This window comes from Oncorhynchus nerka, linkage group LG8 (assembly GCF_034236695.1).
Source record: "Oncorhynchus nerka isolate Pitt River linkage group LG8, Oner_Uvic_2.0, whole genome shotgun sequence".
Taxonomy (NCBI): domain Eukaryota; kingdom Metazoa; phylum Chordata; class Actinopteri; order Salmoniformes; family Salmonidae; genus Oncorhynchus; species Oncorhynchus nerka.
In genome coordinates this window covers 38060520-38072771 of record NC_088403.1, presented here as the reverse complement: position 1 = coordinate 38072771, position 12252 = coordinate 38060520, and the positions used below count along the sequence as shown (strand labels likewise).

At 41.4% G+C, this 12252-nt stretch overlaps 1 protein-coding gene across 1 annotated transcript; it reads right to left on the bottom strand.

The window, feature by feature from the left end:
- Positions 1-457: 457 nt before the first annotated feature.
- LOC115133251 (zinc finger BED domain-containing protein 4-like) lies at positions 458-7123 on the bottom strand. Its single transcript, XM_029666291.2, has 2 exons — positions 6774-7123; positions 458-5252 (listed from the first exon to the last, which is right to left on the bottom strand). Exon 2 carries the CDS (start codon positions 5062-5064, stop codon positions 1234-1236), a length of 3831 nt encoding a protein of 1276 aa, XP_029522151.1. The 5' UTR covers positions 5065-5252; positions 6774-7123; the 3' UTR covers positions 458-1233.
- Between the last annotated feature and the right edge of the window lie 5129 nt (positions 7124-12252).

The window sequence follows — 12252 nt, the reverse complement described above, 5'->3', positions numbered from 1 at the left end:
TCCAAACAGTGGTCAGAACCCCAGTTCAATAACTGCCATCCTTCAAAACAGTGCATTTAAAATTTTAAAAAATCTGAAATAAGTTCAAAGATCTCATTATGCTAGTTCTCCATTTAATGTTTTCTATATGAACAAAACAGCTCATCGTGAGCTTTGGAATGAAACTGAAGAGGAAATGTTTGACTTACAAGGAAGTACTTGTGCCACTTGAGGCAATATTACATCCTTTGAGACCACTTTTCAGAAAGGTTACATTTAAATAGACATTCCATGGTGACACTTCTCCGAGTGTTCTCCCTACTAAACATGACATCACACTAAGTGAAATTGGCAGGTAGTGCCCCAACTTTTCTGGTAAGAACATATTTTCTGTTGCCAAACATTTGCTAGTGTCCCCTACCAAACATGGCAATTTCTGTACACAAAGCATGAAAAAAAAAAAAACGGGAACAAAGGATTACATAAGAAACCTTTTATTTACAAATGACCACAATTTGCATGGTTCCAGTCTGAATGCTTCCACATTTGAAATTAAGTTCAACAATCATTATAACAAATGTACAGTACATTTACTTGACAACCCATAATTTAATCCCTTGAAAATAAATGTAATTGTGCTAAAGACATATCAAACAAATTGCTTCTGAAAAAAATACAGCAATCTTGCATAATATTAAAATATTTCAGCAAGTTAAAAAAAGCTACTTCTAAATTGACAGTACCATGAGCCACATTCATAATGAAATAAATAACAAACTTAACATCTCAGTCACAGCATTTATTTTTGGGCAATGTGTTCATTTAGAAAAAAAAACAGCATCTTGTTTCTAATATTTTAAGCCATTTAAATTTAAAGACTTGATTTGCGCATCAAAGTATTTACAGCATTTTGACCTGAATTAGTTTTGGATAAGGCACAAGGAGAGAGAAGACAAAATTAAGACACAGGAACAAATGTTCACAACCCCTACCGCTAAATGCACCCCTCCCTCCCTGACACTTTTCACTGAGTCTCTGACTCATGCAAGTTCTAAAGTGTTGACAGTAGTACACAAAATGCAATTAAGAATAACTTAATTAACAATTCCAAATGCGCTCATGATTTGAAAATGAAGCTCAGTGTATTGTCTATTCTCCTTTTAGTTACCCCTGAATCTAAAAAGTTACCCCTGTCATTTCACAGTTCTATGAATTGGACCTTGCTAAGGAGCCTCATAAGCAATGGTTTTAAAATCAGTGCTGATAATAAATTAAGGGTAGGTTGACCTTTAGAAAGAGAAGCCCCTCCATGTTTTCTAGTAATGGCATGGGCTGATTCAGAGCGCAGTTCACACTGGCTGTGCTGAACAGAATCTCTGCTGGGACAATGCTGGGAGGGCAGCCCACATAGCGGACAGCAACCTTGGCAAGGTCAGGCCACAGTAACTTCTTCAGGTTCCAGTAGTCCAGTGGATCACAGCTTTGATCAAGTATGTCCTCCTCCAAGTATTCCAGCACTGCCAGCTCTGATGATTTTGGCTTGTCCTCCTGTTTTATCTTGTGTCTGATGTCATCCATGAGCGCCCAGAGGTTGTCCTTGTTTGAGGGAGAACCGCTTGATGAAACTGGGATCTCTCCACCACATCCGTTGGATAGTGAAGGCTTTATCTCAATTGAGGTAGAAAGGGACACCTGAAGTTCACTGATGAGATCTTGTTTGCATTGCTCCGCCTCTTCCTCTGTGAACAAGGAAGTCTTGTACCGCGGGTCCAGCATTGTCGCCCAAGTGTACCTGGGGTCGTGTAGGGTCGACGACATCCTGCTAACCATCGCTTCCTTCAGAGACTTGAGCATGTTGTCGATGCCCATTGTCTCGTCAAAGAGCATGTCTATCTTCCGGTTGAGGATGTGGATCAGTGGTATGACTTGACCCAAAGTGGCAGTTCGATTGCTCATCTCCCTGCAGGCCACTTCGAAGGGCTTCAACGCATTGCATACCGACTGCATCACTTCCCACTGGTCGCAACTGATAATTTCCCTGAAGTTGCACTCTATTGACATCTCGTCGACCGCTTTCTTTTGTTCCACCAGACGTTCAAGCATGAAGAAGGATGTCCTCCATTTTGAGGGAACGTCCTGGATGAGGCAATTTTCAGGTAGCTGGTAAACCTTCTGCAATTCTGCCAACTTCTCCTTTGCTTTGTCTGAGCGATACACGCGCTCGCAAATCTTCCGAGCGTTGCTTAGAAGGTTCTGGACCATCCTCTGACTCTTTATGGCTTCGTTCACAATTAGATCTATGGTGTGGCCAAAGCACTGCACGATGACATGGTTGTTGTCCTCCAGGACGTTCGCAATAGCATTGTTGTCGGTTACAGTGAATCCTTTCTTCAACCCTAAGGAGTTGATCCAGGTGTCCCAGAAGTATTCGAGCTGCTTCTGTATATTGAGCGTGTCATGGTCACAGTCTATCTGTGACACACTGAGGAGAGCGGAGCAGTGAAAGTCCTCGCCCTGAGGTCTAACACATGATTCGTATGAAACCCAGTGGGCAGTAAGAGTCAGAAATTCCCGAGTCTGGCTAGTGACCCAGATGCTTGTTGTAAAATGGACAATACCACTCTCAGCCTCTTTCAGGTGTGTGAGAACAACCTCCTTCACCCTCTCATACATGTCTGGTATGGCAGTGCTGGTGAAATACGAAGAGGAGGGTAGAGAATACTGGGGTTGAAGATACTCCAGTAATCGATTCAAACCAGTGTTCTCTACTAAGGCTGATGGCTGAAGATCCAGTGCAAGCATTTCGGCAACGAGTTTGGTGATTATTTTGGCAACCGGGTGGTATTCATCAAATCTTTCACAGTTTTCATCATACACAGAAGAAGTGTCCATGAGTTCGTGTTTAACGTGAATTTCAGCAGATGGCACATCACCTGAGATAGTGCTGTTACTTTCAAGAACATTTCCATGAAATCTCTGCATGTGCCTGAATAAACAACTAGTTCCGAGGTTTGTCGTCTTTTTGCCCCGACTTATTGTGCGGCTACAGTGCAAACAAACCACCTTAGTGGGATCAGAAGGGGAAATAGAAAAATGATTCCACAACTTTGATGTCTTTTTACTGAACACAGAGTTATGTGGCTTTTTCTCTTTGGCAGGGCAGTTAGTCAGTTTGGCTGGAACAGCCTCAGTAGCAGAGAAAGTAGCATAGGGATGAGGTGAGGAGTCCTTATCATTTGTGCTTTTTTGGTTTTTGAGGACATCAGGGTGCCTTCTCATTAGATGCCTCATCAAACAGCTGGTTCCGAAGTCTCCCCGTTTCCCCCGGCTGATGACACAGGGACAGTATCGGCAGAGGGCTTTAAGCTGATCCACTGGAGAGACGATGAAATGGTGCCACACTTCGGATTTCACACGTTTCATGATTTTTTTATTTTGTTGAAAAATTGAACTCGCCAGATCCTCTTTCAGGCCTGAGCCCTCGAGAGATAGATCACACATTGAGGGAGGTAAAGGAACATCCTCATCTCTAAGTCCAAAGCAGAGATTGAGGGAGGAATCCTGTTCTGATTGGTTTATTGTGTCATCAGACTCCTCCTTCACATCCATGCTTTCATCTTCGTTATGGGGCATTTCGTCAGATATTGTTTCTGGGGAGGATGGAGTGAAAGGGGATTCTTTTTTAATCTCCACTACTGAGTCCTGATGCAGCTGAGAGCGAGACAATAGTGTTGTTGGGTTTGTATATGGTGGTGGGATGTTCGAGCCCTGTCCATTTTCTTCAATGACAATTCCTCTGTGGGCTCTCCACATATGGCGAATCAGACAGCTTGTGCCCAGGTCTTTTCCATTTTTACCCCTGCTAAATTCATTCATGCAGTGTATGCATACTGCTTTGGAACTGTCAGCAGGGGACAGGTAGAAATGCTTCCACACAGCTGATCTTCTACGAGAACTTGAGTTTTTGGGAGTTGCAGCGAGGCTCTCACACCCACCTCCATCCATCGCTTCTTCATGGTTGTTGTTGGAATGTAAGGATGAGACTGTGCCAGTGTTGTTTTTGGCACCCTTTTCAAGTTTTGGTAACACTTCTTTTTCTTTGGATGATATGTCAGAGCCCTCTGCTGAAGAGGTGGATGGTGAAGAGTTATTTCGTGAGGCAGGAGTAGTAATGCTAGCTGCCAGGCTTCCGTTATTTGATGAATTTGAGGGGGGTATTACAGATGAGGCAACTGAGGCAGTCAGAGTATTTGAGGAGAGGTCACCATCTTGTAAAAGCACAGTGGGGTGAGCCCTTCGTACGTGCCTCATTAAACAACTTGTACTTAGGTCCTTCTCGTTCTTACCTCGACTGAACTCTTTCATGCAGTACATACAGATTGCTTTGGTACTATCGCGTGGAGATATGCAGAAATGGTTCCAGGCAGGGGATTTCTTCCTGGGATTAGCGTTAGTGGGACTTCTCATGGATGACAATAGGCTTTGAGTGACAGCATCCATCGCAACATCATAAAGAGTGCTTGTGTACCCACTAAGCATACTACTGTAATCATCTGTATTGTCATCTGTATCGTCTCTAGTAACAAAGGGGCCTACAGAACTATCATACGATAACCTTTCATCCTCTTGGGTCCCCTTCATACTGTTTGGATCCTCCTCTTCCTCATTATGTTCAAATGTGCCATTTTCTATCTTGACCGCAGTGTTAAGATTTAGGATTTTGTTTGAAATGGCCGGAGAAGTAGGCCCAAGAGAGTCCTCTTTATCACATGCCTCATCTGCTTCATTGACAGACTCATTAATTGTTAATTGTCCATCAACCTGAGAAATAGATAAATTGTCTGGTTCCTCCTCGTGAATAGAAGCCACGGGTGAAGAGTCTTTAGCCAGTGTTTTAGACGGACGAAAGGTTTTTGCGTCTGCAGTGTCATGGGGGGTGATGCTGTATGATTTAAACACGTAGCCATCTTGCCCCTCAATTTTTAGACATGTTCCTTTTGCCTCTCTTTTCTTGTTTTCTATGCCATTAGTTTCTGAGTCTATTACATCTTCACTCTTAAGAGAGAGGTCTTCCTCTCCATCCATGTTAGCCAACCAAAGTTCTGGGGGAAAATCAAATTTTCTTATGGAATGCAGCTTGCCAAAAGTTCATGAGTGTGTGAGCATTTCTCACGCCAAAGTTTCAGTCTTGTCCAGATGAGAAGGAGCAAGCTTGTAGTCCATTTTCTCTATTTACGAAAGTGTCGAGACGTTTCCACCTTTTCTAGTCGGCTCTGGAATGAGAGAGAAATTCAATAAAACATTTGATATTTCAGCAAATAGCAGATAAAAACAAGTTGACCGACTAGAAACTGTTTATAGCATGTCAGGCTGCAATCCAAAGGTCCTCACATTACCCCTAAAATGGGTGTTTGAGATTTATATTATATTAGCCATGCTTAGCGGTATGACAGTGCAGAGTTCTACCTGATAATTAATTGCACCCACCTGGTTTCCCAGGTCTAAATCAGTCCGTGATTAGAGAGGAACAACTAAATAAAATGCAGTGTAACTGGCTTCGAGGTCCAGATTGATACTAGCCTACCATTGTTTAGGTGATATCCCACCCAAAACATGTACATTCAATTGGTTTCAATGTTGGTGCGCATTGCTACCAGCAATGACTAACTTCGGGATCCTTTAAACCCAATTTTATTTATTTACCTTGATTTAACTAGGCAAGTCAGTTTTAAGAACAAATTCTTATTTTCAATGACAAAATGTAAAGTCTAGCATTCATTGGTGACATTTTATCAAAGTAGGTATGTTACTAATTTAATGTAATTAAATAAATGGGAGTATAATTTCCCAATTTATGATAGAAAAATAGCCCAGAACACAATACATTGTTATTGGTTATCAAATTAAAACGGTTTCATGGTTGCCACAGTAAGTAAACCTTATTAGCAATAATGTCTAATTTGCCTAAAAAATAAACTGCTTATTTACACAGGGATAGTGAGTTCTTTAAAATCAACTAACCCAGAACAAGAGACAAATGGGGGATTAATCGTTATTCGTGCATGCAGCCAGCTACCAGCAAACCACAACAAATGTTGTGTTTCACCAAAACTGTAGCAACCAGACATAATCCGATTGGATCATAATTATGTCTGGAATTTAGACAAATCAACTAGAGTAGTATCATACTCCTTTTTCTAACTAGAACGTTATCCAACTGCTAACGAGCTAGTTAGCTTGACAGCTAGCTAGCTACAGGAGCCTTATTTCCTGATACAGCGTTAGTTGGCTGGCTAGTACTTTTCCGGGTAGCTAACGAGCAACATCCAGGATTACGGTGTGACACATTGATTTGCTTTAAAATAGTAGCTATTTCACACAACTCATAATTTGGAGCCAATTGAGGTAATGCTAACCCTAGCTAGCCAGCCAAGTTAATAGCAATGCCAGTGTCTGAGGCTAGCTAGGTTAGCTACACAAAAACATACACACTGTATAGGTTTCTAAAACAGAAATCGGAAACCATAACTTCACAAACGGACTATCCTTTCAACTACACATATGAAGCAGCCTGTGTATTAACTGGCAACAGTATCCGATACAGTATGGAACCTGGTCGTGCCAGCTAGCTAGGCCACACTGGGCATAACCTGTCTGGTGAGACAGAACCAGATCCTTCCCTGGTATTAGAACAGAAGAACCACAGACCAACCGAATCAGCCCAGTACATTACTCACGACGTTATTTTAACAAAGAGACCCCCTAGAAATCACAGACCAATATAGTATACATACCTTGAAATCTTAAGTGTATAAATCAATGGCTTTCTGTTACTAAACAGTTAAATACGACACATTTGATTGATCCAGTGGGGATTTACTTCGTTGCTTTGTCTCCTAGCAGTTCACATTCAGTTGAAGCAGGTCCACACAGCGTCGGACGGAAGAAACACGCTTTATGATGTCACTGGGTTGAAGGGTTTTCCAATATGGCGACAGGGACAATAAAACAAAACTAAAATTCTTCGATAAAGCAACACGTCTTAATAGATCGATACGTGCATACTACTTCTTGACAGATGTTAGCATTATTGGCATTGTTTTGCAAATGCCATCGCCAATACAGGGACAATAATCAATTTTACCAACGGTGTTTGTTTTTCTCCTGTTATTACTGCTCTTAAATGTTAACCTTACCAACGGGGTTTCTTGACCTGAAGTGTCTCTCCCAGGGGCACTGAAATCATCACGGGTGGGCATATGGTTTACAAAACAAAGCTCGACACATTTATGAACATATTTGACTTGTCTTATTTCTTGAAGCACAGGCATAATACATTGTAATAAAAGGCTTGTTGTATAATAGTCATTGTTTACTAATCACTGCTGAGAACAATGAATGTGAAATCTAAATGCTACTATATGTGGAGTGAGTCTAAATTTAGACAGTGTCTCAACCAGCATGAAACACACATTAAATGGGAATTTGAATGTTAATACAGACTGAATTTAGAACAAATTACTAGGCTGCATGTATGTAAATCCTCATGCATGCTTTGAGGCGTCACAGGACAGGGGGAAGATGGGGCCAAAGATGGCGTATAGTTTACTCTGGCCATTTGTGAACATATTTGAAAGGTTCCTGTCTGTGTAAGTGGGCTTTCCCTCTCTTGCGTGAGCATGCTTTCTCGCATGAGCTCATGGTTCCTCCATAATATCTGCCATGCTCACGCGGGAGAGGCAACATCTGGTTCAAAGGTATTTTTGTTATTTTATTAGGATCCCAATTAGCTGTAGTGAAAGCAGCAGCTACTTTTCCTGGGGTCCACATGAAACATGACATATTACAGAAAATGTAGACAAGAACTGCTCAAGGACAGAGCAACATATATTTAAAGACAGCACACACAGCCTACATATCAATACATACACACAATATCTAGGTAAAATAGGGAAGCGGCATTGTGCTGTGAGGTGTTGCTTTAGCTGTTTTTTATTTATTTTTAAAACCAGGTTTGCTGTTCATTTGAGCAAAATGAGATGGAAGGGAGTTCCATGCAATAATGGCTCTATATAATACTGTATGCTTTCTTGAATTTGTTCTGGATTTGGGGACTGTGAAAACCCCCTGGGGGCAACTGGGAAAAATAGTTTTGAATGGTCATCAACTCGATATTCCAAGTAAGGAACTTGGGCCTCTTTGTAGAGCTCCAAATTTCCGACCAGAAGATCACTGACGTTATGATTTAACATAGTTCCCAGTTGTCTTGAAAGCACCATAAAGCAATGATTGATGTATTTAAAGGGCAGTGGCCATGCTGACAGCGATCCACAATCCACAACACGTTTTTCAACTATTTGTTCAGTACTGCACGCTGTTAAATTGAACGTTCCAGAATTTAAAAACTTACTGAACACTGCCCTGTTATATTTAGTGTCCCCTCAGTACTTACAACACACACTTGAGGACTTGAGTGGCTGTTTCTATGGTAAGCTTAAAGGGGCAGCTGAACATTTTTGTCTCATCTGATATTTTGTCTGAAAGACTCAGGTCACACAATATTAAATTGAGCAAAATACCACATTACTCCTTATTAGTCATACACTCCTTGTTTTATAAACAGTACTAAGCATACTCATCCATTTTGATTTGTGTTTTTTGGTGTAATTAATGGCTGGTAAAAAATCTGAGTGGCTGGTAGATTTTTTAAAATGTACCTGCCACAGTGGCTGGTAGACAAAAAAGTTAGTTGTAGGTCCTGGTAGCAAGGACTGAGAAGTGAGAATGAGATAGTCAGGTGTCATACATACATTCACTGTCACTCACCAATGCAGGATAGGAAGGGTATGTCGTGACAATTCTACACATGGGACACTAAAGTCAATCTTAAATGAATCATTCTTTATTAACAGCAAGCTGGAGGTCACAGTCAGACTTAGATGTATAAAGTACCGGTCTGAAGTCCTGTATGTCCTCTTATATACTGCTTACACAGACAAGTCATATTTGCATGATTTAGCTTATTCATTATTCATACTTAATTCATCATTACAACTCCTGGCCCTAGCTATAGTATATAACCAGAGCCCAGTTTTCCTGAGGGGTATACTATTATGCACGCTATATAAAACATTAATTCAAGCAATTCTATTCATGATTTACAGTCCAAATTGTATTATTTTTGTAATATCAAGTTTTCCAGTGAGTTGTTTAACCTGTGTGTTGATGCTGTCACTGTTAGAATGCCTCTTGAAGTGTTTCTCTATTTACAGTGAACCCCTCAGTTTGCTTGTAAGTTTATTACGAAAGATCTCACCATGAACGCCTTAAAACGTCTACATCATGCTTTCAAGTCTTGTACGTGTACACGCGACATTTACGTGTCACATGTTAGTTTAAGTGTCTGTTTAGATTATTATTAAAGATCTCACCATGAACACCTTACAAACATCTACATGATTTTGTAAAAAATATTTCCATTTGCCAGAGTAATGAAATTAATTTCATTTGTTGATTTAGCTAAAATAGGCATATCACTTAAAACAAAAATTATTAGAATAGTTGATTTGTAGCCAGCCACCATTACTGTGTAGATATGCCTATTTCTCAAATCAATACGGACACAAAGGCTTCTTTGTTGCAGGTAGCCCTATTCAGAAATAAGAGGTAGCCTAGGTCTCGAGTGGCACATTCAAAACCACTCGGAACTCAGCAATCTCTGAATTCTGACTTCACTAGGAACTCGGGGGAGGGGAGAAACACGAGCTCTGACTAGAAAAAATAGTTTTGAACAGTGATACAACTCGGTATTCCAAGTCAGAAACTCTGGCATCTTTCTCTGACCTGAAAATCACTGATGTCATGATTTGACCTCGTTTTTCCCCCAGAGTTCCAAGTTTACCACAAATGTACCGGTTCAGACAGATGCAATCACTGTGTCACGTCATTTATAAGAATGATCGGACCAAGGCGCAGCGTACTTTGAGTTCCACTTTATTAATTAAAATTAAGTGAAACTTAAGCAAAGACGAAACAAATAAAGAATAAACTAACCGTGACGATGATGCAGTGCTAACAGGCAACTAAACAAACAATATCCCATAACCCACAGGTGGAAAAATGCAACTTAATTGTGATCCCCAATTAGAGACGATTACCAGCTGCCTCTAATTGGGAATCATACACAAACCCCAACATAGAAAATCAAACCTAGAACCCCACGTAGAAATAATAAACAAGACTAAAACCCCTAGTCAAGCCCTGACCTACTCTACCATAGAAAATACATGTTTTCCAAGGTCAGGACGTGACACACTGTCACCATGCAATCCTTAGACTATACATTTCTGTGGATATGTCTTGTGGTTAAAAGCAGGGCTTGAATTGAAGGGGTAAGTGAGGATATAGACCTAAACCTTGTTATTTAGGCGGGAAAAAAGCATTTGCCTGTTTGCTTATCCTTAGAAAAAAAAAAGAGTCTGGGTTATACAAAGTGATCATATCCACATCGATGGGACAGTAGTGGAGAGGGTAGTAAAAGTTAAGTTCCTCGGCGTACACATCACAGACAAACTGAATTGGTCCACCCACACAGACAGCATCGTGAAGAAGGCGCAGCAGCGCCTCTTCAACCTCAGGAGGCTGAAGAAATTCGGCTTGTCACCAAAAGCACTCACAAACTTCTACAGATGCACAATCGAGAGTATCCTGTCGGGCTGTATCACCGCCTGGTACGGCAACTGCTCCACCTACAACCGTAAGCCTCTCCAGAGGGTAGTGAGGTCTGCACAACGCATCACCGGGGGCAAACTACCTGCCCTCCAGGACACCTACACCACCCGATATCACAGGAAGGCCATAAAGATCATCAAGGACAACAACCACCCGAGCCACTGCCTGTTCACCCCGCTATCATCCAGAAGGCGAGGTCAGTACAGGTGCATCAAAGCAGGGACTGAGAGACTGAAAAACAGCTTCTATCTCAAGGTCATCAGACTGTTAAACAGCCATCACTAACATTGAGTGGCTGCTGCCAACACACTGACTCAACTCCATTACATTTACATTTACATTTAAGTCATTTAGCAGACGCTCTTATCCAGAGCGACTTACAAATTGGTGCGTTCACCTTAAGACATCCAGTGGAACAGCCACTTTACAATAGTGCATCTAAATCTTTTAAGGGGGGTGAGAAGGATTACTTTATCCTATCCTAGGTATTCCTGAAAGAGGTGGGGTTTCAGGTGTCTCCGGAAGGTGGTGATTGACTCCGCTGTCCTGGCGTCGTGAGGGAGTTTGTTCCACCATTGGGGGGCCAGAGCAGCGAACAGTTTTGACTGGGCTGCGCGGGAACTGTACTTCCTCAGTGGTAGGGAGGCGAGCAGGCCAGAGGTGGATGAACGCAGTGCCCTTGTTTGGGTGTAGGGCCTGATCAGAGCCTGGAGGTACTGAGGTGCCGTTCCCCTCACAGCTCCGTAGGCAAGCACCATGGTCTTGTAGCGGATGCGAGCTTCAACTGGAAGCCAGTGGAGAGAGCGGAGGAGCGGGGTGACGTGAGAACTCCAGCCACTTTAATAATGGGAACTGATGGGAATTGATGTAAAATATATCACTAGTCACTTTAAACAATGCTACTTAATATAATGTTTACATACCTTACATTATTCATCTCATATGTATATACTGTACTCGATACCATCTACTGCATCTTGCCTATGCCGTCTGTACCATCACTCATTCATATCTTTATGTACATACTCTTTATCCCTTTACACTTGTATGTATAAGGTTGTAGTTTTGGAATTGTTAGGTTAGATTACTCGTTGGTTATTACTGCATTGTTGGAACTAGAAGCACAAGCATTTCGCTACACTCGCATTAACATCTAACAATGTGTATGTGACAAATACATTTGATTTGATAAAGTGATCTAGGCTATAATAAAGATTAACTCCACAATTAATTTCTGCATAGTCTACTAGCCTATCGAAGGTCTTGCTCAGCCTCATCATCACAGGAAAAGTTTGGTTGTTTAATTAAATGCTCCCTAATTTAGAATATTAGTGGTAGGCTATGCATACAGCAAAAGACCAAAAAGATCAGGATGGGTCTATTCATAGACCAAACAGTTTAACGGGTACAGCTTTGATTCAGGGGAATCGCATTGAATCAGGCTATTCATTTCATTTCAAGTGCAGTTGCTTTATTACCCATAACTTTAACGGAACCAAAAACATCCCAGCCTGTTTTGATCGCAGCTCAGGATGAAGCCTG